The sequence below is a fragment of the Fragaria vesca genome, linkage group LG6 (genome assembly GCF_000184155.1).
Source record: "Fragaria vesca subsp. vesca linkage group LG6, FraVesHawaii_1.0, whole genome shotgun sequence".
Taxonomy (NCBI): domain Eukaryota; kingdom Viridiplantae; phylum Streptophyta; class Magnoliopsida; order Rosales; family Rosaceae; genus Fragaria; species Fragaria vesca.
In genome coordinates this window covers 34970658-34997407 of record NC_020496.1, presented here as the reverse complement: position 1 = coordinate 34997407, position 26750 = coordinate 34970658, and the positions used below count along the sequence as shown (strand labels likewise).

Here is a 26750-nt window from a genome sequence, read left to right as displayed (position 1 = left end):
AGTTTTTTCTTTTACGATTATGAATATTATATATATATATATGAAAATACTACGTTTTGAAACCATAATAAATAAAATAAGAACTAACAATCTTCATATATCACACTGTATAACCACCATGTTGAAGATTGAAGTGATTCTCAAATCTGATTTGAAAAATGTAGAGATTTGTTTTTTGTTTTTTTTTTTTCCAATGTAAAGATGTAGAGAATTGATGTTGTTTGGATTTTATTTTAATATTATATTTTCACAAAAATTTTTGATTGTGGGGTTAGTATTGGAATATTTAGTTTAAAATTAAAATATGGGGTGAAGAAAGCATTTGGTGGGGTGGCAATAGCCGCACCCAAATTTAAATTGTAAATGCTCCCACAGCCGTTATTTTGAAAATAGAAAGAAGAAATGGTATGAAGAGATGTCCAAAAACACAAAAAATTATTAGGTCGGAATATACAAGTATGGATTTGACACTATTTACTTTATAATTATATTGTTTTCGAATTTCATTTTGTCATAGGCTACATATTAGTCTTTTAGTAAATCAAGAATATGTTGGGATAAATAAGAGTATTAGAGGGTGACATTATCCATTTAAAGTTCCTTTAGATTGTTACTAGCTCAAGCACCCTCTCACCAGACATGTTTTCATTTCTCGCATATTATCATATGGATCCATATTTACCTACTTTTTCCGTCATTATTTAATTTCTCACATAAACCTTAATATTATTCTCACCAAATGCTATCAATTAGTTGACAAAACACCATCATCTTTTCTCTAAATGTATTTTCACTTTCAGATCTCGCTTTACCAATAGCAAGTTTGCAACCTTGCACCTGAGATTTTGAGCCCTTTTATCCTGTAAAACATGGATGTAGGGAGAGGGGGGTGACCCTTCTCATATTTAATATGAATGATATGATTAATTAAATTTTTCATATATAATAGCATAATGACCCTCTTGATTAAGTTTTAGGATTAAATTTATTTTACCCTTATGAGGTTTGAGGTTAAGTTCATTTCAATCCTCGTTCTCTCAATTTTAAAAATGTACCTCATAAATTTTCTAATTTTCATCAGCTTTAATTATTTGTTAAGATTCCGTCAAATTTGAACGTTAATTTTTGACTTTATGTCTCACTTTAAGGCCTAAAACAATTATTTAATGACAAAAATCACACTTTAAAGCCCATTTTCTAAGATTATATGTTAGCATTTAACATCCAAATTAGATAAAATCTTAACAAATGGGCACGATTTTTTTAAATTGGAAACTTCAAGCAAAATTTGAGTGATGAAATGAAGTATATGTTAAATCTCAAGAGGGTAAACTAAATTTAACCTTAAGTTCTAACAAATGATAATAATGTTGTATATTTACTTTCACTTGTAATATTTTTTTATACATTTCTTTTCCAATTTCTATTAATATAAACAAAAGACGAAATCATAGTCATTATTCACTAATTTGATCAATAATTCAATCTAATAAGATAATTTATTACGGCCCGATGTTTTTTATTTTTATTTTTTAATTATAAGGGCTAGAACGGCAGCCTTCACACTATAACTATTAACGAAACCTCAGAATACAAGAAGAGACATTGTGCCTAAACCTTATATCGTAAGAACACCCTAAAATAATATTAGACATGTCTACAAAATTTTGGATACCATGATTTTTGTGTGTGTGCCTATATTATATATGGATGGTCAATACGGGTGTTAATACTAGGGGTCAATTGGTAATACATCAAACATGATGTTTCGAAAAGAAAAAAAAATTGGTAATGCATGAGTGTCTAAGACTTGTACAAGTATAGAGCGAAGGGAGTCGTTCATGTCCATCAATGATTAATGTGTTGCCCATACTAAAGCAGGCATGGATTAAAGAAGAGGGTTATTTGAGTAACCACATCTAGTTAAGCTGGGGTCTAGGAGGCACTGATTAGACTATGCAGGGGACTCCCCCAAGTGGAAGCAAATGTATGAATGGTTCCCATTTGATGTAATTTAGGTATTGATTATCATCCACTGGTTTATTACTCCAGTCCTTGCTGTGATTGGACTCCAATTCCAGCTGATAATGATGATGATAACTTCATCTTCTAGCTAGCTGCCAGTCCATGTGATAAGTAGGGCAAGACCTCTCCTCCTTAAACACACCCAGATCGAACAGCATGATGTTTCTGAAACGAGAGGACACAGCTGTTCGTTGGTAAAGTTTCTCCAAATAATGCTAAGCAAAACACATCAAATCATATCATCACCAAAATAGTGCTGTTAGAAGCAGCTAGATTTCAATTATGCCTGTTACCACATCTTGCACCCCACCACATTTCGATCTCATCTGCAGTCCATTTTCCTCCCAATTTATATAGGGCAACCCTACAAAGGGGTCCATATCCTACATTATATGACTCAGCCTGCACATTGATCTTACTCACCAAAAGTGATGGGTGTTTCATTTCAACGATGCTCATTTCAACTATGCATAAAATCGTTAACAGTCCAATGCGCAACCACCACTGGCCGGGTAGTAGCATATATAGTAGTAAAGTGTATATGAGCACATGAAGTAACTCAGCATCGGATCACCCAGCCAACAACATTTAGATTACTCGAAGTGAATGTTTGCTCGTTTACTATATACGTATACAATTGATTTTGATTCTCGAAATTAACTAAGAAAATTATGTGTTCGATAAATTGCTTCAAAGGTATATCTCTACGTACATCAGTAGTTCTTTGTTATTTCGTCTCCCTGATATAACTACGTACGCACGCACGTACAGAATCTACCTCAGAACCTTGATTACTTCTACGGCATGGCATGCAGCACGAGCTCCAAACTCCACTGAGCGATGGACATAAGGTAGTTGGTGGCATATGCCGATGATCTGACTCATGGGATCGACAACTGTCAACTGAGTCACTGACAATTACGTAAGTGGCGGGAGGTCGAAGATGATCAAGAAAGAGAGAAAGAGAGAAAGAGAGAAAGAGAGAAAGAGTTAGAGTTCTGTGGCTCCTTTAGGTCCTCCATGCCAGTACTACTTCTGGGTTCACACACACGTGTGTCTCTGCACATCAAAGTTTCAAAGGTTGTTGTTGCAGTAAAGCTTTGTGTGCAATGGTGACTTTTGGATCGACCACACACTGTAACATCGATATTTCAAGTTTTCAACCATGTCAGGGACGCACGTGTTAGCCCTACTGCCAGGGAGCAGCATATTGTCCTTGACGACCTTAATTTACATTCACATTTTCATCTTTTGGCATACGACATGCATATCATCACTAGAAGATAGACTTGATTGATTGTTCTCAAGCTTGGATTCAGAGAACGCTATCGTTTCGGCTAAGAAGCACTTGATCTATGATATCTGCTGCAATACATGTCACTCAATTAAAGAATATTTAGCTTCACTCATGTGTGTTTGTAGTTAGAAATTTATCAATAGGAAACTACATGATATGTCTTTGTTGCTTGTGGTATAAGATGATCATCCATTGATACAAATTACCGCTCTTGATCATCCTTTGGATTCTTATTTGGATCCGTTCCGTATTGCCTCCGGATCCATTAGCTCATGATCATTGTAGTGCACAAATCAAAAGTAACAACACAACGGCTTCCAACTCAATCTTCATGAAAACGATCTATTCAAGACCTGGATATGCGATCGAAAATAAAATGAAATATAAAAGTCTTTAAATAGCCCTCGACATAAGACATAAGGGTGCTCCAACTTAGTATCCTATATATCAAACACAAAAGGGCATCATTTACTTGCTAAATCGTCAAATGATTACATCATTACATGTCAAAGGTAATGTCTCCATCTATAATAATAGAGTCCAACCCAGAAAATAGGGAAACACCTTTGATGGGAAATTTTACCTTCCTGAAACGCAAAGCTTGACCAGCCATGCCAGATCGATCGGAGGTCGGTGAAGAAGTGTGTGCTTAAAAGTGCGTACTGTAGTTTAGCAGTAAATCGCAGAAATGAAAGGAATGGTAGACCCAGAAAAAACGTACTGAAAGGGGAAACTGAGACGATGGCCGCACGAGGGGTGGTGGGTGGACACTCTGTTTCAGCTACACCACCTACACCCGATCCTGCCCCCCATCTCTCTTCACGATTCTCGCTGTCTCTTGCTGACGTTCCATCTGGGCCACACGTCTAGGTTGCATGGGCCACGGCCCATACACCCCCCGCATCTTCTATCCTCATAAACCTCACCGGAGAAGTGATCGGCCGCTCGTTTTCTTGTTCGGAAATGTGGTATTTTTCTAGACGATAAGATAGAATCCTAAGAAGATGAGCTTACCTGGTTCATGAATTTCGTTGCATGCAATATGTTTGGAATCTCACTGTTCACTGTATTAATTCAACATAACCTAATCTTACAACTAAATACACGAGATTCCGACTGTCTTTTTAAGAATTTATAAATATAGATTATTTACTTAATAAGTTAATTTCATATTTTACATGACGAGTTAATTGCATGCAATGAGAGAATAGTAGTACACAAGTGATAGGATATTGGTGATATTGTAATAGGTGGTTGAATCGGTCATTTTCATTATATTGGATAAAAAACGTCTCGCATATAGTTCATTGTCCGTTTGCTCAAACTCACAAATCTACCAAGTAAATTGCTTTCAAAATGTAGATTTTTATACAAAAAACGTGTTCGACATTTTCTCTTTTAAACCACAAGATTTTGTTGCATAACAAGGAACACTAATATGAAACTAACAATGTACACTAACCATATGCATGAATGGTTTCCTTGCTGGTGTCTAGTGTTCCCTAAACAGGAGGAGGCCACTTTTGATTAGATTGTCTGAATCGACAAATCATGTAGGATCTATGGGGTATGGGCGGCATCATTTTTATCTAAATGCATCAAAGTATAAACAATGTCACTTAATTCCATGCATTAATATATACAACCCTATGTATATAGGACCCTTATCTCAAACATGACCGGGGAGGCATTGTTTAGTTGGGCACTTTGAAACTACACAATGATAAAGCTGGAAAGTTGAAGGGGGGATAGTGGAACTGGAACTGACTGTTCTTTGTTTTGTTTTTTCTTTTCAATTTCATTATTGATGGGAAAAAAAAATTCATACTGACCACCTTCGAAGAAATCTATAACACCAAACGGCCAAACCAGATAGTTATAGGATTTTAAGCAAAAATTGAGTGAGAATCATTTAGTAATACATATATACCTTGATAACTTACACGGAGCCAAAACAAAAACAAAAAGAATCAGAATGCACTACTGTTCGCTTTTGTTTCTGCAAAATTTTCGTTCCTGGTTTTAGCTTAGGAGTTATTATACTGTGTGTTTGTCCAAACAATTAAACCAATGATTTAAATCTAATAAAGGGCAACTTTTATTTATTTTCGCAAACAGTTTGTGTTCACATAATGAAAGATAAAGATCTATCACCCAAACAATGCAAACACACCTTGGAGGAACAACCCAGAATTCCTTCAATCTCATTCATCCATTGGCAAACTCCACGAGCTCGTATGTTTTCACAGGACCATACAAAGATGGACGAGATAGAAGAAGAGTACTTGGCAGAAGAACCAACAACAGTAAGCTAAAACTTGAACATAAAATTTAAGATCCGAGAGTAATTAATATTGGACAGCAAGCAGATCTTCATGATTCATCAAAAAAGGCTAATTATACTTCCATGACGTACAAACAGATTTTAATTACAGTCCCTAGATAAGAGATCTAAGTAGAATAACAACACTGGTAATATATAATAACACAGAAAATATAATAGATTTAAGCAAGACTAACAATCTGCAGCTACAGCTGTATATAGAGGAAGCTGAGCTAGCAAGCTGACTCGATGAATGGATCCTCAGGGATCATTACGTTCGTGCCAGCAGAGAAGCATTGCTATGCAACGTCGGAGGATGTAGAACTTGGTCCGCTGCTTCTTCATAAGATGAGTGCACTTTTGACCAAAAGATCTGCAGGGCTCGCATCCGCCATTGTTGTGCAGATTCGTAGTGCTATTATTGAAGCTTGCAGTGGTTTTAGCAGTACTGTCACTTTCCTTCAATGCCATGAGGATGGATAAAGGTCTCACGCCTGCACCTTATTCTGCTACTATAATTTTGTCTACTACTAGTCCACTGGAAGCAGTAAATTATTGAGAAAGGTAGATATGGTGGCTCATGTGCTTCCTCGATCTATTTATATAGAAGAAGTAATCAATTGTTTCACTTTACATGCAAACATATAATGAGGTAGCAAAAGTAGAAATTGTTTGTTACCATAATAGTATGCAGAATCACATGAAGATAGTACAGGCTAGGTAATTCGATCATGGTAGAAACAAGGTTCAGCAAACGTCAAGCCAGCCACAGAAGTAAAACTAGTCTCCAGCAACACATAGATGAACAAGAAAAGAACACGAGACAATTTCTCAAACTCTTTTTTATTTTTCATATGCAAATGAATCCAAAATGCAACGTAAATTAGGAAAAATCAAAACCAAAACATAAAAGGAACTAACTAAAACACCTAAAGATGCATGACTAGTTTCCCCGCTGCTCGCGTAATTAAATCAAACGTACTATTTCTATTTTATACTTCACAAAAAAATGCCTTAAATTACTTGCAAACTTTATTCTAACACACTATGACATTCTGTTTTGTTATACCATAATCAATATTTTGAGCGATTTTCCTACATGTTGATTTTTTGACATCTTTTTGATCTTCATCTTACTCAATTTTTTTTGAATTCATCATGGATAACTGCTTATGGGTAAGAACTAAGAAGTTCTTTGCTGCTTCTTTTTTTTTTGTTTAAGAACAAGGAAATTGGGCTGCACTGCTGCAGGGTCTGGGGGGGCCTGTTGCTGTGATTGAATATAGAGCAGAGAAGGGACCCTCGGCGCCTAGAGCTAGCGTTTGGTATGAACTGTGCACACTGCAATGTACCAGCTGCCAGGGAAGGATAGTTACACAGCATATGGAAAACATAGAATGGGGCATAGCTTCCATTTCGATCTATCTCCGATCCTTTTCACCTGAAATGTTAAGATATTCAATTCACCTTTGACCCCTTCCAAGTACCTCGCACAAAATGCCCTTATGGCTATTTAGACAAAAGTTCAAAAATCCAAGCGAGTGAAACAATACATATGTAAATGATTAATCATGCTAGTCTTACTTGGTAGCAGCTAACATGCGTGTCATAAGATTTTGGTCGAGGCAATGGCAGATTCAAGATATTTTTCTTCATTCTCGCTCATTGTCAACATGAAGCATATTTTAGGTTTTCACAGTGTTTCGTCAATCATTTTGCTTCTACTTTCTGTAGAAATTTTTCTAAAAACCCAGAGTTACATAGCTCCAGATTTATGATTGGGATTGCTACATGAGACAACAAATAAGCCAGAATTTAGGTAATTTGAAATGTGTAGGAGCACCAGTGATTTAATTTCTGGTCAGCAAAAGTGAATAGAATCTTTGACCATATACCCCCACACATATAAATGCCTTGAACTCTAGACTACAGAGACTGCTGTTATGGCTCACTCAGTCCAACTATATGTGTCATTTTCCTTTGCATTGTAGTGATAAGAGTGACCAGCGAAATTCAAAGACTAAAGACAAATTTGATTGGTATGTACTAGCATATATAGGTAATGGCCATTTGTATTGAATGGTAATGTACTGTATCTAAGTAAGTATTAATTGTTTTCGACTATGAAGTTTCATTAGTCGAGACTTGAGAGCATCGTGAACCTTTCACAAAAATGTACAAAAATGTGTCCTCAGGCCATGTGCTATAAGCCAAAGTTTGAGGCTTTGGTGAGTTAAGGCTACTTGGTTTGATCTAGCTAGGAGAAGAGAAGGCTCAATAATTTCTGACGCTCTTCTTGGTCTTAGGGAACCTTTTATTCTGATGGGTCTCCATCTTCTATGCTACAGCATCACTATCATCACCATCTGCAATGATCTTAACTCAAACTATCTGCAGTTTTTAAGGCTGGCCTGGCAATAAGGCATCTCTGGTTTCATTGGTTTCAATTACTATTATCCCTTGTCCCTCACCCCACCCCCTAATTTCCACAGTCAAAAGCATCTTGTACTTCTTTCATCTGGCTCCAATGAGATGGTTAAAAACGTGTTGCTGGTGACTGGTTTAAAAGGTTTCTAATTAGAACAAAGAGGCAAGAACACACAAGTGATATAAGTGGCATCACTGTAGCTTGGATGAAAAATTCAATATGATTATTAGTTTGGAGAACCAAATATGTTATGTGCTGATGAGAGAAACAGTCGCTGGTTGATTTGAATAGTAAGATCAATGTTAGGGGATTCTGAATAATCACATATTCACATTACTCTAAAATTTATCATCTACGTCGGTTTTCCCATGGGCTATGAAGTTTTGCACCTCATAAAGAACTCTGTGCGGGTTGGTACCTCCTAAATGCTTTTTTTGTGCATTAAGTCCTGCTTTGAACATCCATGAGCAAAGCATAGCAAACACACATTTTCTGAAACTAAAAGGATGCATGTATAGAAAGTGAACCATAGTAAGAGTAATGGGATTACATTGAACAATATACGTGAATGAAAATATCAGTACTTGCATATGATCTTAGTCTATCTAAGTTGAGTACATGAGCAAAGGTTGAAATGAAGAATCCTAATGAAAAAAATATATGTTACGTGTACACCCCTAACAATGTATGTATATATATGATGAAAAGAGTCGGTGTTATGTTTTTGTTGAAACCAAAATAATTTACATACTATATATATGGTATACTTTAAAATAAATTAACTTAGGAGTTTAACTCATAAGATGTTGGAGGATTCCGAAATATCATACGATAAAGTTTGTTTATATGATTTTGGTAAATTCTTGGTTCTACTCGTCGTTCTTTTCTCTCTGTTTTCTTTCTAGCTCAAAGTCGATCAAACAAACACAATGGTTACACCCATATTGCATGGGTTTGATAAAAATTCAAATTGAAGATGGTGACTGGTATGACATTTGATAGGTGGGTTGCAGATTGAAATAGATATACTGTAACTTAATCTCATTTGTCGGTCAAGACATCTAAAAGTTGAAGATTTGTATCACCAAATGCAAAACACACTATAATAGAATAGGGGAAATATATAGAAATCAAAGAAATTATCTCCCTCCCATGATTATAGAAACACAGAAACCCATTGTAATACCATGTTAAAACGATTTGCTACTCCTTTCGACTCCAATCAATCTCCACCTTCATTTGTTGTAATTCTTCAACCACCCCTTTTGTTTGCATAAACATTCTCAGACTCCGATAAATCACGCTGTCATGTAATGATCCAAAATTGAGCCATTTCAACTCGTGCTTGATAAAAAGCAAACGAGCCAAACATAATCACCGCAGTATTTGCTCCAACTCAGCTGGTGGCCTAGTTTAGGCTTCGTCTTCTTGGTCAGTTCATTTTCAGTTTTTAATTATACAACATTTACTCGTGTGTTTGGGGTATTTTTGGTTTTACACCTACAACAGCAGCCCATTTTTATACTCGCGCCTAAATGTTCTTCGATTCCAAACCCCAAAACAATGTCAACTTCCTTGAGGAAACTTATTTCCACAGAAACCACCATGAAATCAAACCAAGAACTCGCTCAAACAATCGCTAAAACCCTAGCCGACTCAGGCCTCCAACACCTCAGAACCTCCTCCCCCTCTCTCCTCTCCAATCTCAACCCCCACATTACCCACCTCGTCCTCTCCGACCCAATCCTCCCACCCCAATCCTGCTTAACCTTCTTCAACTTCCTCAGACGAAACCCATCTCTCATACCCCTCAGACCCAATCTCCAAGCCCACGTCACCCTCTTCTGCAGGCTCCACCAAGCCAACAGATTCGCCCAAATGAAGAACGTGGTGAATACCATAGTGCACAACGACCGTCTCCAATGCCAAGTCTCCCACATCGTTTCCCTGATCGAGAATGGAAGCTACGAGCGTGACTCGGTTAAGAAGCTGTTTGATATGCTGTTCAGGGTTTACGTTAACAACGAAATGTTTGAGGAAGCTTTCGGGGTTTTCGATTATGTTTACAAGAATGGGCTTGAGATAGAAGAGAGATCATGCTTTGCGGGTTTGCTGGCTCTGAAGAAGTGTAATGAAGTAGATAAGTGTTTGTGTCTCTTTGACCGAATGCGCGAAAAGGGTCTGGTCACGGTTTATTCGATGACATTGGTGATCAATGAGCTTTGTAAGAGAGGGGAGATGGAGAGGGCAAAGAGATTGATGGGTGAAATGAGGGGGAGAGGGGTTGAGGCTAATGTGTATACGTATAACACGATTGCGAAAGCTTATATTGAGAGGAAGGATTTTGGCGGGGTTAGTGAGGTGTTGGGGTTGATGAAGAGGAGTAATGTGGAGTATAATGTGGCGACGTACACGCTTTTGATTGATTGGTATGGGAGTTGTGAGAAGATTGGGGATGTAGAGAAGGTGTTTGATGAAATGCGCGAGAGAGGGGTTGAGCCTGATGTGTATGTTTATACTTCGATGATTAACTGGAATTGTAGAAGTGGGAATTTGAAGAGGGCGCTGTTTCTGTTTGATGAGATGACTGAGAGAAGGCTTGTGCCGAACGGTCATACTTATGGCGCGCTGATTAATGGGGCTTGTAAGGCGGGGCAGATGGAGATGGCGGAGATTTTGGTGAAAGAGATGCAAGGAAAAGGAATTGCGTTGAACCGAGTTGTATGTAATACGCTGATTGATGGGTACTGCAGAAAAGGGATGGTGGATGAAGCTCAGAGGTTCCGGGGTGTTATGGAAAAGAAAGGGTTGAAGGCTGATGTGTATACTTACTGCAATATAGCTAGGGGGTTGTTTAAGTTGAATAGGAATGAGGAGGCAAAGAGGTCCTTGTTGACTATGGCAGAAAGGGGGGTGGCTCCAAATTCGGTGTGCTTCACTACTCTGATAGATATATATTGCAAGGAAGGAGATTTTGCCGAAGCAAAGCGGGTATTTCAGGAGATGGAAAGGAAAGGAGAGAGACATAATAATGTAACATACAATGCTCTCATTGATGGGTATACCAAGAAAGGTAAAATGAAGGAAGCACATGAGATAAAAGAGGAGATGGAAGGCAAGGGTTTGATGGCAGATTCGTATACATATTCATCGTTCATACATGGTGAATGTGTTGCTGGCAATATGGACGCAGCCCTATCATTGTTTGATGAAATGTCGCAGAAGGGTTTAACTCGCAACGTTGTCACATACACAATAATTATTTCGGGTTTGTCCAAGGTGGGGAGAAAAGAAGAAGCTTTCAAATTGTACGATGACATGAAAAAATTAGGCATCATACCTGATGACAGAGTATACCATTCACTTGTAAGAGGCCTTTATACAGACGAGTCTAGCTCTAAGACAGATGAGTAGCATTCTGGCTGGTGGCACTTTGGGTGCGGCATTATGACATGTCTGAAATGACAATAGTACAGTGTCAGTTGGCTCACTGCTAGAAATGGCCCGAGTGTGCTTCTTCTTCATGGCAATATGTATCTTTGGAAGGGTTGATGGGTTTACCGAACTTTATGGGTTTACAGAACTTTAATCAGTGTGGCTGCGCTTCCAGCGCTTCTTTGGAAGGGTAAGGACTCGTCAACTGTGGTGAAGGAGCTACTCTTTGGAGGTTACTATGGAAGCAGTGAAAGGAAAGGAGTCATGAAATTTCATAAACGTCTGCAAACCGTCAATGGTTGCTCCTTGTCTTATCATTTACTAACACCACCAGAGGGTGTTTTGCTGTTCCGTTGGAATATAGGAACTGCGCGCCTCTGCGCTTCCGTTGCTGGTTGTGCTCCGATCCCAGCCTTGTTCTTCTTTACACTTGGGGATCTTTCTAATAAATTTGATTTTTCAACATAAGGGAAAGGAAGGCGTATGTTTATTGTTTCCTTAGAAAATGGAAAATGGCTATACTTTACTCCAGGGTTCTACAGAACTCGAGCTTTTTCAAGGAGTATAGTACATTGATTGATTTTCAAATTATTTCAGTACGAAAAAAAATGAATCATATTACTTTGAACTGGGTAAAATCTATGCAAATTGATACAATATTCCAGAAAGCATCCACCCCTTGTTTTGATGTGTTGGCTTTGAACATGAATGTGAGAAATATACAATGACTTACAGTAGTTTAAGCTCTTCTCCAGAGAGCCGTCATCACAGTGTGGAAGCATAAGATTTAGCCTGAGCTAACACACATTTTTGACACCTGAACCTAACATGTCGGGCGCACTCCATATTCTAAGCCATGGCTTGCTGTACATTCACCTCAAAAAAACTGGAGAGCTCAATAGCTGAACTCCAGATTTCCTTAAAAGATACCAGAAATCTGAACTGACGGAGTAGATTCTGTAGCCAAATGAGCTTATTAGACAAGCAAAGGAGCATAAGCCCCAAGCCCTTGGCTGCCAAGTGATTCCTTGAGCTTCAGGAATGCTCGGCTCTCCAGTTGCCGTACCCGTTCCTTAGATAATCCAAAAATCTCACCAATCTCTGTTAGTGATCTCTGCTTGCCATCTTCAATACCATATCTTAGCCTAATTATCTGTCTCTCTCTTTTTTCAAGAGTATGTAGGAGGTTGCGTACATGTTGCCTCATCAGCTGCTTTGCCACACTCAGATCTGGGATCTCAATCCCAGTGTCAGCAGTTACCTCCTGCAATTATAAATGAACAAAAATCGTACTTTTCTTAAACCATTGGAGAATATGCTCAAATTACATCTCGAGCAAACTTGCATATGACATACAAATAGAGATTATATATGACCCAGAAATCCAGACAACAATCTCTACCTGAAAAGTAGTATCTTGGTCTGCCCACACAGTTTGTTGCATTGAAACTGGCATTCTTGTACAATATAGCAATTTTCCCAATTTTTCAACCGACATTCCAACTCGTCTTGCTAATTCTTCTCTGCTTGGGTTTTGATTTCCTTCCTGAATATATGATTTCTTCGCCTCCAATACCTTGCCAAGGAGGGTGTATACATTCTCCTGTGAATGAATAATATATTGATTTTCAGTCATGCTTATCACATACATATTTTTTTTTTTCTTCAGCATGTTATGAAATAATCAGACTTTGGGAAGTCAGGCATGCAGTAAGAAGATTTGTTATGTCAACATTTTTAGATCTTTACCACAATTAGTGGGTATTCAAGCTATGAATTCAGGATATAGATTTCAAGGGCATCAGTACTTTTAGTCATCAATAACATTACCGATTCTATAATTTCATTTGTACCAAAATCCCAGAGAAACATTTAAGAAGAGGCACAAACAGTTGAACCAACGATAGTGACCAAGACAGCGAAGAAAACATTAAACATGTATTTAGTTGAAGACTGAAGACCAGAGAGATGATAAAAATGGTTATTACCGGCAAGCGGATAGTCCTGGAATGTTGAAAGATGGCCTTCCTAATCGTTTGTCTCACCCACCAATATGCATAAGTAGCAAATCGGCAACCAGCTTGGGGTTTGAATTTCTCAACACTTTTCATAAGACCCATACTTCCCTCCTACAGAAGTATCAGAAGAAAATAAGAAAGTCTACATTAACTTCTACTCAAGATAATATCAATACAATGATTGTCCAGGCCTTTATCTGAAACTCTAGCTAATGCTCATTTATGTTACAAGGAAGTTAAAAAAGATAACTTCCGATCATAACCTATTAAGACAGCTATCCAAATTTGTCATCAGCAAAAAGATAGAACATATGTAGAATGTATGCCATGCTATAAGTTGGTAATAATGTCAAGATAATGATATTTGTTAAGGTAGGCATATATAGTAGTCTATATGTGCAGGTGGCACTAACTTTAGATTGCAGTAAAACATTGCCATAGATGATGAAATTGAATGAGCAAGTCCTACATTAGAGCGAAAAAGGGTACAAGTTTCATGTCGAACTCAAAAATCCTTCAGAAAGACAACTGTTTACATTATAAGAAGAAATGTTCCCAAAAAGTTACCTGCAGTAAATCCTGAAGGCCAAGACCTCGACCTTGATACTGTTTAGCAATGTGCACCACCATACGTAAGTTAGAATAGATCAACTTTTCACGGCTGCTGGTACCACAGCGAAGCTGTGATTGCAACATCTGACAACTAATACCAACAGCTTCAGCCCATTCAATTAAAGTCGGTTCACGGCCAAATTGAGATTGAAGTCTACTCTTCACTGCTTCTAACTTGAATACATCCTGTTATGTAACTCCGCATATCAACACAGTATAAGACCTTTATTAACCAGTGATGCAGTAATGAGTACAGACAACAATGATTTAGATATGCACCTGAACCCGGGCAATCAACTCAGTCTCTTCTTTAAGTGTCAAAAGTTGTCTTGTTTCAGGACCCCACAAGAATAATCGCAGGGGATCATTAGGATTTAATCCTTCCCTATATTTTCTCCTTAAATCTGAACTGTTAGAACTGCTATTCTCATAATTAGGAACTTTTGAGTTGAGCAAATTCCTTTTCTTGAGTCGCTTGCGCCGCCTCTCTAGAAGTTGGGTTGACCTTACAGTTTCCTCCTCCCACCCCAAACTAGAAAAGAAATATTTGACTTGAGTTCCAAGAAATGGACGTGGATATATTAATTAAACAACTTAGCACCACAAAACTGACCCCAGAGAAGTAGATTCATTCAGACCAGCACTGATCGATTTGGAGGTTTCAGCTAAAGAGGCCGCTTCTAATGAGGCTGACAAAGCATGTTTAGCTAGGGTCAATACATCAGAGGGCTCGACATCCATATGCACATTAGCAGTGGTATTAGATTCGAGAGCCGAACCGGTGGGTGAATTTTCACCTATTTGTGAGGGTGTACTGCAATGCAGAAAATTAAAATCAGAACTACATAATAATCCAATTGAGTAGTAACAGTACAGCCACCACAATAAATCTGATGCAAGTGATGGGAGAAAAGAGGTTTATTCTCTTACACATGCAACTGGCGAAAGTCTTTGACCAACTTGTAAAAGTCATCAATGTTGAAATCTTCCTCAGCAGTGGTATTCTCTATCTGTATGCGGTCTAATGTAGCCTTTTATGAACACAGGCAATGGTACATAGATCAGGAGTTTCCCATGAAAAAAAAGGTTTAGCATGATTTCTAAGGAGGAAGCAACTTCAAGTATATGAGCTGAATTGTAAATGAGTGAAAAGAAGAAATCTCCAATTACAGGAGTTATGTTGGCTTTTGAAAAAGAAAGATGGCATCCTCAATATGCATAATTTGGAATGAGGAAAGACAGGTTTACGCAAGTAAATTTCTAAAATGGGGATTAGACAAGTTTTGATGTGCTCTAACCTGAGATGCTTTCTCCTCCTTAAATATATGCAATAGAGGCTTGAACTCATCGCGCTGCTCTTGTAAAAGAACTGAAGTAGGAAAATGTCGAGTTATAAATGAAGTCGGCACAGAAGTAACTGCAGGAGCTGCTTGCTCATGAAGCATCAAGACTGCAAATTAGGGTACCAAAAATGGACAAAATGGGAGTAAATTATCCCTCATTCAAATATTTTTGTATACAATCTAACATCTTTTCAGGGTGCTGCAAAATCAGTCACCAACTACTTACTTCATTCTACATCTCTTTCATTAACTCCTACAGTATCAAACTTATCTACAAAACTAGATACTCAGACTCTCAAGACATTGTCATCTCATGTCATTCTAATTCCTTATTTCTCAAACACAAGAAACAAGAAAACACAGTTCAACTCACTAGAACATAGAAGACATAGCAAGCTATCCACAACTAGTACTAATCCAAGGATTGGCATTCAAACACAAAACAGTCAAAACCTTTATAACCCATATCAAAACCAAATAGACTCAACAAACCCACTAATGAGTTTACCCACTCTCGCTGAATTTCAAAGTCTAAAACTTTTTCCCGGAAAATTTCCCAGAAAAAAAAAAAAAAAAAAACAGAGAACTGAGCAAAGCAACAACCTTTACCTGAAGTAGAAGGAGAAGAAGGAGGAAGAGGATGCCTGAGTTGGGTTGTTGATGGAAATGCTGAAGATGAAGAAAGAAAATGCCTTCCAGCCTCCATTGGATTAACAAGAGATAGATATATTTGTATAAATATTACTAGAGTTGTGTATAAGAATGAAACAGTGTGTCACATATTCTCTGTAGCTTGCAGAATTTGCTTGAGCTATTTATTTTTTAGCAGATAATGTTTTGTAGGAGGAGGAAGAGAGGTTCTGCGCCTGCTCTTTTTGGAGGCTATTTCGCACCTCTAAATTGTTTACTTGATTTTTCCCAAATGGATCAGGTTCAGATTTTTTTCTTCTCATTTGGGCTTACAGGAGTCCGTGCAGGCCTTGTTTATTTAGCACAACCCGGCCTCTCATTTGTGTGAAGGTCCAATCTATTGACCAACAACATCATTTTTCTTTTTTTCTTTTTTAGGGGACTAATAGTCTGATACAACATGTCAGCAAGATTGTGTCTAGCATTCCCACCCCCAAAAATTAAGAAAAAGAAGTGCCTTCAAGAGAAAAAATGTTAATTGACATTATTGGAAATGACACTTGAACTTCAATGCGTAAAAATTTCACATACGTAAAGAAACATCGACACTTCTATGACATAAATGTATATAAAATTGTCTCAAACAAGGATTAAAAATAACAATCTATCACAATTCCTCCACCCGTCCACCCCTCAATAAAGCACTAAGTTGAAATCTTTATACAAGTGATCTATGAAACGGTTAATATTTTATGATTGGGTGATTCGATTCAACTTAATACTATTTTTTTAGAATTGTTCTACAAATCTTGTCAATCATGAGTTCATGACTCATCACCATTAACCATTGTGTGGGTAGATTAAGTGGGTACGAGTCATCAAACCACTCCCTCTACTCACCATTACTAACTTCTTCTTTTTTTGGACGAAACACCATTACTAACTTTGCTTCAAGTTTTTTTTTTGGTCTGAACTTTGCTTCGAGTTGGGGGGGGAGCTTGAAAGCCGAAGGGGTACAACCAGGGGCATATTCGACCTTGCCACTCGCAGAACCAGACAATGGTCAAAGTTGTCAGCGTGTGAAAGAAGTCTCGAAATTTGACAGCAAGGACCTGAACACTTGTGTGTGTTTTACAGTGCTCGATTCCCTCTCTAAAGCGCGTGGACAAAACACTCACCGGGCCCGCGTGTATCAGACGCTTTTCTTTTTCATTAAAAAGGCTCACAAACAATTTAATCAAAAACCTCACTTTTTCAATAAAGACGAATCTGGTCAGCCTTTTCCATAACGAGGAACTAAACCGTCTCATCGGCAACAAGGGGCACTTTCGTCCTTCCATCCACCAAAAAAGAAGAAAATTATATTCCAGCGGTCTTTAATCCGACGTGCATTCCAGCGCGTGGAACATTTTCATTGACACCTGACAAGACATAACTCGACCCCACCTAACATCTTTTTCCACTGGGCCCATGGAGTGGGACCCGCAGCGCGGAAACAGTGAGACCCCCTCCGGAGATCTCACTCTCGCAATAAAAAGGGACCCTTTCCCTCTATCTTTGTGGGGTCGCTATAAGAATCCAATCCCTTTCTTTCTCTCTCTCTCTCCCCAAACCCTAAATTTTCTCCGGCAACCGTCATGGGCTCCGAGATGGCCCTCCAGGACTACTTGTCCCCGGACCCACCACACCACCACCACCACCAGCCACACCTTCCCTCACTCAAGCTTGAAGACTTGACCCAAAACGTCGCCGTTCCAGCGGCGGTGCTCCACCCCACTACCACAACCGTCACGACTGGTGACAACTCAGGGAAGACGACGGCGGCTCAGCAGCTCAGCCGCACCCGGAGATCGACCAACACTAAGGACCGGCACACCAAGGTCAACGGCCGGGGCCGCCGTGTCCGAATGCCCGCCATGTGCGCCGCCAGAATCTTCCAACTGACAAGGGAGCTCGGCCACCGCTCCGACGGCGAGACCATAGAGTGGCTCCTCCGCCACGCCGAGCCCTCCATCATCGCCGCCACCGGCACCGGCACCCAACCGGCGCAGCTCTGCACCTCCACACCTTCCATGCCCGTCTCAATACCCTCCCTCCCCTGCCGCCCCACTGTCACCACCGCCAGCGCCGGTCAGTTCATCTACCACCACCTCCAGCTCCCAGTCTCTCAGGCTCACCAGCAACAGCAGCAGCAGCAGCTGAGCTGCCGGCTCGACTTGTGCCAGCCGCTGCCTGGTCTGGACTACGCGGTGGCCGGTAACAACCACGGCGGGTACCAGAACAGCCACTACAACAACCATGGATTCGCTGCAGGAGAAAACAGCCATGGATTCACCGCGCTGCTGCTGCAGTCTGGGGTCAGTGACGGGGAAACGCCTCCGCCTCCGCGGAAGGTTCTCAGGGGCTCGACTAGAGAAGTGAGATTCTAGTCTGTATATCACAAGATATAGGCAAATAATAGAGTAGATTTGTAATGGAGAGGAGTAAGAGGAGGAGGTTAGAGGCTGTGTTGTATTGTCCGAGTGTTTGAGCTGGGTTTAGGATGAGGGTTGTGTTTGTTTGTTGTTCATTGTTGAATGTTTGGTGTGTGTGTGTGTAGTAGTAGTAGAACTAGAACTAGGTGGTCATGTAAGGGATCAAATCCAAATGAAGTGAAATGGAAATGAATGGGTTTGATTGGAAACCAATCTTGGATGAGTTTAAATATTGCTTGCATAAGCTGCTTGGGGACTTCACCACTATGGTCCCCTCCATTTTAGTGAAGGAAGATTTTGGACCCACCATTGTTGAGCTTCATCAAATTGTTTGTTTAGTACAGGGCATTCATTCTCCAGCCAATCATATAACCTGTTTTGCCCATTTCTTCAAAACACTATATTATAGTTCATCTTCAAGCTTAGCTATGAATACAACTCGAGCATTCAACAATGAAACAAGGCATTGCAACCAAATGCAGGAAATTTGTATTCTCTTTACTGCAGAGTTCTGAATCAAAATGAATATGTACTTAAATAGAAGCATATATGCTTATGAAGCACAATAAACATTCACAGTTGAACAAAAAACCTATACATATTGTACTGGTGTTGCACTGTTTCTGAAACTGCACACTTCACCAGCCGTAACTATCATTAGTGAAATAATGGCACCACCGATTTCCAAATTCAGTTGGAAGTAACAGGCTGCAACACTGTCATATGGACTGAACAAGATGCGCTGACACAGCAACAAAGTGTACGAAGGTGCAAATCAAACAAAGAGCAACATATCTGTCATGCTTCGTTGAATGTATATCACATTAGTTCTAGTATTACATGTTTAAAACAAAGTACCTCGAACCATAGTAAAGAAGGTAACATATCACATACGCTAACTCATTAGGGGGAAAGATAATTTCTTATATCTGGAATTATAAATAATTCAACAGGGATTACTTCAAATCAAGACTCGTATTGTATAAGCATGATATCAGACAAGTTTATGCTCCGACTTGCAACATATATCCTTCAAATCACTGCATGACTCCTCAAACAAGAAGTGCAGCATATATTTCGCAATATAAAAGAATCAACTGTACAAGATAAATGACTGAATGGTTATAAAAGCCTTCATTCCCATCTCTATATGTCGCCAAAAATTCAGATGCTAACCATATTGTCTATGCTCATCAGGTTGATCCTCTTCATCTCACTATGGCTATAGACATAATGGTAGAACAATTTGCTTCATGATTTGTGCTTTCCATTTCATAGTGCTCACCGACTACGTCTTTTAGACTTTATCTCTCCTTATAAAGCATGTGATAGCATACTTTCCATGATAGCAATACTTGAAATAGTAACTAATATATGTATGTTTCACATTCCCATCTTTGCGCATTTTCCTTTCTTTTTTGAACACGTAAGACTACTCAATGTCCTACTTTAATGGTCGATCAATGTCAGACGGTTCTAGCATGATGATAAAATTCACACATGCAACCCAATCTTAATAATAGTAAAGTTTGGAAAAGAGAAAAGATACTAACGCGACAGTGAGATAATCTAGCTTGCACACATTTGGTGGATCAGGCAAACCATGCTGTCCAAAGATTCTTAATTTTTATTCCCAAATATCCACCATTTTTTCTTCTTTTTATACTCATGTGAGGGTGTACCTGAAACAAAACAAAACATAATAAGTCAGGCAATGGGATAATGAAGGCATTAATGAGGGAGCTATTCTCAGAAAAGTAAATCTATTCAGATCTAAGAAATTTCTAGATGTTTAACAAGTCCAGATATAATAAAAAGTTAACATTAGCTACATAAGAGCATTACTCATTGAGGTTTGAAAATAATCAATACAACAAATCAAATTACACATGTACATGAAAGTTTACCTTCTTGAGGATAAATTGAATTGTAATGCACCTCTGCCCAGAAACTCAATATAATAACTGCATAAGACATAAGAGCTTTCTGTAAAGCTTATTATGAAAAAATAATATACAAGGATATCACATGCAGTAGTTTGATTAGTAAGTAAAGTTCCAGAAAACCTGTTTAATGTAAGTATGACGCTGAGACTAAGATTGAACTCAAGACAGTTGAATGATATTTGTAAGTAGGTTAATGGGTAAATGAATTAGAGAACAAGACTTTTACAAGTGAGATATGCAATCACAATCAAATTATTTAAAAAATAAAAAAAAAAACAGAATCACTATGAAATTTATCATACGCAAAAGTCAATTACAAATTAAAAATCCAACTGCCTATGCTTGAAACAAAATTAAGAACACAACACGTTTACCTCGTTTTGACGGTTGGACATTAGGAAGAATCTCTATGCAACATGTATCCTTAAATGAAGTCAACACAAGAATTTTCACACCATACTGCAATAAAATTATTAAGCAAGTATCAGTCGCTGCATAATTACTGCTTAACAGTTGGAAACCAATCCAGTGAAGTATTAGTATCAGTCCTCAAGAAGAGATGTTCATACTGAATCAGCAGCAGCCTGCAATGTAACATGGTCACCCCACTCGCCACTCCTAGTTAATTCACATAAAAGGGTATTAATTTGGTGATCCCAGAACATTATAAAAGGGGAAACAAACAACATACTATGACTTCGACTAATACCTTGACATCTTCTCCAGATAGTCATCGTATGCCATAGGAACATATCCCTCGTAAATTTCTGGGTGAGACTTAAGCTGTTCAGAGCATACAATTCAGAAGAAAGATCAGAATCCATGACAGATGCAGAATATTCCATTGCCAAAGTTCAGTTGAACAAATAGTCTCATGTTTCTAACCTGATTTACGACTCTCCTTCTAACATCATCGTGGTTGTCTGGTGAGTGATACAGTTGGTCTGATAAAGCACGAAACTGGAAAACAAAAGAAGATATAAACATGTATACTTGGAAAGAGCTAATGGGGGTCAGCTTCCAGATCTACAGATAAGAATACAACCGATTGATCTAAATGATAATTACATACACAGGCGAGCATAATAACCAATAGAAACAAGTAAAACCGGAAAATTCTAACCTGACAGTTACCATCTCCTTGAACTTTATGCTCAACGACACCATATAATTCCAGTCTACATTCAAAGGTGAGAAATACTTTTAACACACCGCGAACTCAATATCAGAAAACAATTAAAGAATTGATAGTGCATATACTTCTACTCCAATAGATGAGGGAAGAGCAGGTAGTACCTGTCAAGCAGCCTTTGATGATCTGATGTTGCTTCATCAATTGAAGGAATTTCTCCATTAATTCTAGGAATATGCTAAACCATATAATAGCAAACATTAATACTGGTGTATAATGTCAACATTTCAAATTACACCATGTGTTAACAGGATATTAGCAATCTTTATACAATCATAATTATTATGAAAATCCAAACTTAAAATGATCTTGACTCTTGACATGTCTATGTAAGTCCCCAATCTACATTCCGCCTATCAATATCTGATAAACCTATATATTTATAGCTTCTCAAAAAAACCTGTATATTTATTTTATATATATATATATATATTAATATGCAATGTGTAGAATTTTCTCTGAAGTAACTCTTTCAAAGGGGTTAGCTTGTTGATAACAAAACCAGTATCAATAATATGAGACTAGAACATGGTGAGAAAAGCAGAACGAATAGTGATAAATGAACATATGTGTGTGTGTATCCTCATAGCTATATAAAAGTCAAACTAACAGAACATATCCTTACAGGAACAGGCATCATTTCATTGAGGTTCCAGCCTACTTCACCATCAACTGCACACTCATCACTTAGCTCCAGCTGACCCGGGCTAGAACATGAACTAGAAGGCACCATTGTGCATGCTCCTTCATTTGGATAATCACCATCTGCATGTGTCAAAAATGTCTATCAATACAACTAAAATGATATGGGTTCACAGGCGAAAAAAGATGCAAGCTATAGTTTTCCAAATTACCTGAACAATAGTTTCTTCTGGACAGACCGTGCCAATTATCTGCATGAGTAGATGCTTGTGATTGCTCTTCATCTCCATGTGAGTATCCAGAGACTTCTGCTACAGATAGTCGTGAATATTCTTCTTGAAGTGTGTGTGCAATCATCTCATCATTCTCTACATGGTTAGGTTCAGTACCATATTGAGCTCTAACATACTGTCCAGGATAGATGTCATTAGCATCATGTTGTATCGTGTCACCATATTGACCTCTAATATATTGTCCGCGATAGATGTCATTAGCATCATGTTGTATCATGTCACCATATTGGACAGAATCATAAGCTGGATTGCCATCAAGAAGACTAAGAGCCCACTGCATAATACCTGACTCATGCTCTTGGCCAGCCATCTCCTTAAAAGTGCATATGTTGGAAAACAAATAATTGAACTTCTCCCCAGAGTGACAATGGAAGCCCTAAGAAGTTCAACTTATAGTGATATCTGCCCAAAAGCAACCAATCATGTTAGAAAGGCAGTCAATGGTTCAACATGCTTTAACAATAGCTGTAAACAGCAATGACATCTCCAGCTCCCCAAATCTTGAAAAAAAATCATAAATATGCATAATTATTCGATTAAAACTTGCAAGGCAGGTCTAGAATTTAATATCACACCTTAACATAATAGAGCAGTTGACTTTGTCACAGAATACTGCACACACATAGAATAGAAGCTCTACTTGCAATTGTTTGGATACCTAACAGAGAAAAAACTACACTAGCAATATTTATGAAAATGATGTATGCCCAAGTAATCATAATTAATCTTTGCTGGGTACTAGTATGTTTATTGTCAACTTTAAAAAACGCTTCCACGTCGAAGCAAATGTACTGAGATCAGTAAGGGTTTCCACAGACCGTCAAAAAATCATGGAAAACAACGACCAGCTGAAGACTTTGATTATCCTTAAACTAAAGTGACTGATGAACTTGTGGACCTAACAACGCATGCTCACAAAGAATAAAACTGCAAATATAAATTACAACCTAAAGTGGCCTGACTTTCGCGATTAATCTAGATAGATGACAAATAAAAAAGGAAAATGAAGATTCAACATTAACTTGAACTGCTCCAAGTCCTAACATATAGCTTACAAAGAATAACCTTTTCTGAAAACTATGGTGGGAAACGAATCACAAATAATGGAATAAACTTTCACCACCGGTTACATTACTACGATAACCTCTCAGAGGACTTTTAATATACATAATCCTCCTTTTGACATATTTGCAAAACCAGAACAGAATTCTGATAGATAGATAACAATATTACCAAAAATAAAGAAATGCTTATGTGAGCAGCAATTTACTACAAAAGAATTTACATAAAACCAATTACAGTTATACTAGTCTAAAATTCATATTACTCTAAATAATTCCTACACCAAAATTGTTTGTTTACTGTATGAGTCAACTTTTCTCCAGAAAGAGACACCTGCTCCATGCACACACACATATCATGCTTTCCATAGAATCATCATAAACACATAATCTCAATTTTTCTATTCTCTCCTAACAAATCAAACTATTACCAAAATAGATGCTAGCAAATAAATCATTCTCAATTTCAACGATCCAACACCAAATCACACAAAGAAATAGTGAAATAGACAATTCTGCACACTACAAACTCTTAAAGAAATCGGAAATTAAAATCAAGAGATTCTTCACCAAATCACAGTAATAATCCAGCAATTGAACAGAGACATGTATTATCATCAAAATTCTCCAGAGATTACAAAAACTCACCCAAGAATCTTCCACTCGGAAACGATTCTTCTCTGAAGAAGAGTGAGGAATTCTAGAGGAGAGAGAGAAGAGAATTTATGGGATGAGGGTGTAAATGCGATTAAGCGAAAGAGGAGGACGAAACCATTTTGAACAAATAAGCAAAGAAATTCCACTGACTTTAGGCCTCAGAGACTTAAATACAGTTGCCTCGTTAAAAGTCGAGCAGGTCCGCTGTTCTGGACGGCTCCGATTGACGCGGCAACTGCTCGAACGGGCGTGGCGTCTTGATCAGACGGCGGAGATTTTGTCGCGTGAGAACCGAGGATGGTGATTGGAGGGAAGCTTGATACGGAAACCGCATGCTTTGGGCTCGAAAGTCGCTCAGGACCTTTCTATATAAAGAAGAGGGGCTTTTTTTACTTTTTATATATATTAGTTAATATTGCTTATTATTATTATTATTTAGAGCATCTCTTATGGTAGGCTAAATTCTTAGCCAAATTTAACCTGTAAAACAAAAGTATCATATGGAATCTTTTTTTAGCTTACCAGAGTCTCCCACCGTAAGCTAAATCCTTAACCAAATTTATAGCCTTTTGACTCTCAAAAACATTCCCACCATAAGCTAAATCTAAAGGTAAAGTCATTTATTTTTCTTTTCTCATATATTTGTTTAAATCAATAATCACTCATAAAAAAAATATTATATAAATATATTCGATATGGAGCTCATATGAAAGATCTCGTCGAGATCTTCGCGATGATTATGAGTAACGAATTTTTAATTTTGATGATAGTGTAAATTAAAAGGAGAAATGTAAAGTTGAACAAAATAACATTTAATTTTAGCTTACAAACTTCATAAGCCAAATTTGGCTTACCAAATAGCTCAAGCCAAATTTTTTATCTTGGAAAATGTAATTTAACTTATGGTGGGAGTAAACATAGGCTAAATTTGGCTTTTTAGCCTATGATGGGAGATGGTCAAGCAGTACTAGCGAAGATGAGATGACTCCATCTAGATCAAGCAGTACTAGCGAAGATGATTATTATGACACGCGTGTAAATATTAATTATTTTCTTTCATTCGACACGTATTAGAAAGAGAAATTGTTTTTAATAAGAGCACGTTTACTGTTTGCTGTTTATTTAATTAGAATGAAAATGAATAATACAGGTCTAAATTATTATGTTTAATAACACGTAGAGGAATCAGAATGATTTCGTCTGAACATACGTTTGAAATATAACTTTACCTCTTGTTCTCTCGTCAAGATTCTCACATATTAGCATCATAAAATATATGTATTAAACATATTTAGGAGAAGATATGTAATTACAACTTCCAAGAGAAGCATTCTAGTCATGCAAATAGTGTAATTAATCTTGATTGATAAATGAAAAGTGAAAAGAAAAAAATCTCAAGAATGATGGAGGGCATCAATTTCTCCTTGTAAGCAAAGAGAAATTATTAAAACACACCGAGATTTTACTCTTTATTCTCTATTTCCCATACATTATCAAATGTGATAGAACTACAAATGAACACTATTCGCTAACCCAGAAGTAGCCTAAGCAGGTTCTATAAGAGAATTAACACTACTAAGCTTGCTTAACCCCTACATTTAAGGATTGAAAGTGCTAGTATGGTTGGCATTGAGCGTCTTCTTAACGCTGCTATTCTACTCAACATTTCGTCCTAACCAAGTTACACACTCATCTCTCTCTGGCTTCTTGCTTCTTCAAGTTTAGATTCAATGTTTGAGTGCTACACATAAATTGTCAAGACGTGTGATTTGGGGAAACCTTGAAAGCTACACATTTTAATGCATGTTGTATGTGACAAACCACAACAATATTCTTAGAAAGCCGGCCACAAATGAAGAAAAGAGAATGACACCTCTGAATTTTATTAGAGTACTATCTTTCGGAAAATTATACCGACATACACATAATTTGACAAACTTGTCGTTTAGACTCTACAATGATCTTGTATAAAATAAAGAAAAAGAAAAAAGTTAAGTTTTATTTATTTCACCGAGACATGATATCAATTGTTTAACCGAAAAAGAAAATGCATTTATAACTTTATCTCAGTAATATTTTTTGCCGTATAAACTTTTTATGAGATTTGAAAACTCGTTAAGTTGCGGATGTCCACCTCACACCAATATACACATACACAGTGTTGAACCCAAACCCGGAAAATATGAGATATGCAGAAATAAATTCAAGTGGCGGTCGACTAGCTCAACCAATTTTCAAAAGCATGCTTCATTTTCTGAAACAAATTCACACCTCCCCCACATGAATCACCATGCTTTTATATTGTCGGTATATGCCGCTCGAATCCATAGTTTAGCAAGTCATACACCAGTGGCAGTTCGGCACCAGTCACCAC

The 26750-nt window shown here is 37.8% G+C and overlaps 3 protein-coding genes across 3 annotated transcripts; 1 reads left to right on the top strand and 2 right to left on the bottom strand.

Moving 5' to 3' along the window:
- The first annotated feature begins 9678 nt into the window (after positions 1 to 9678).
- LOC101312859 (pentatricopeptide repeat-containing protein At2g32630-like) lies at positions 9679 to 11725 on the top strand. The gene has a single exon (XM_004306203.1). It carries the CDS (start codon positions 9679 to 9681, stop codon positions 11485 to 11487), a length of 1809 nt encoding a protein of 602 aa, XP_004306251.1. The 3' UTR covers positions 11488 to 11725.
- A 487-nt stretch (positions 11726 to 12212) lies between these two features.
- Positions 12213 to 16278, bottom strand: LOC101293326 (RNA polymerase sigma factor sigF, chloroplastic-like). Its single transcript, XM_004304402.1, has 9 exons — positions 16091 to 16278; positions 15437 to 15588; positions 15069 to 15169; positions 14752 to 14952; positions 14418 to 14670; positions 14094 to 14324; positions 13497 to 13637; positions 12911 to 13111; positions 12213 to 12772 (listed from the first exon to the last, which is right to left on the bottom strand). Exons 1-9 carry the CDS (start codon positions 16185 to 16187, stop codon positions 12485 to 12487), a joined length of 1665 nt encoding a protein of 554 aa, XP_004304450.1. The 5' UTR covers positions 16188 to 16278; the 3' UTR covers positions 12213 to 12484.
- A 2823-nt stretch (positions 16279 to 19101) lies between these two features.
- LOC101293026 lies at positions 19102 to 24542 on the bottom strand. The gene is made up of 11 exons (XM_004304401.1): positions 24368 to 24542; positions 22578 to 23060; positions 22349 to 22488; positions 21828 to 21901; positions 21655 to 21709; positions 21417 to 21491; positions 21241 to 21314; positions 21101 to 21149; positions 20906 to 20990; positions 20493 to 20549; positions 19102 to 20267 (listed from the first exon to the last, which is right to left on the bottom strand). The coding sequence occupies exons 2-11, from the start codon at positions 22966 to 22968 to the stop codon at positions 20206 to 20208; spliced, it is 1062 nt and encodes a 353-aa protein (XP_004304449.1). The 5' UTR covers positions 22969 to 23060; positions 24368 to 24542; the 3' UTR covers positions 19102 to 20205.
- Positions 24543 to 26750: the final 2208 nt, after the last annotated feature.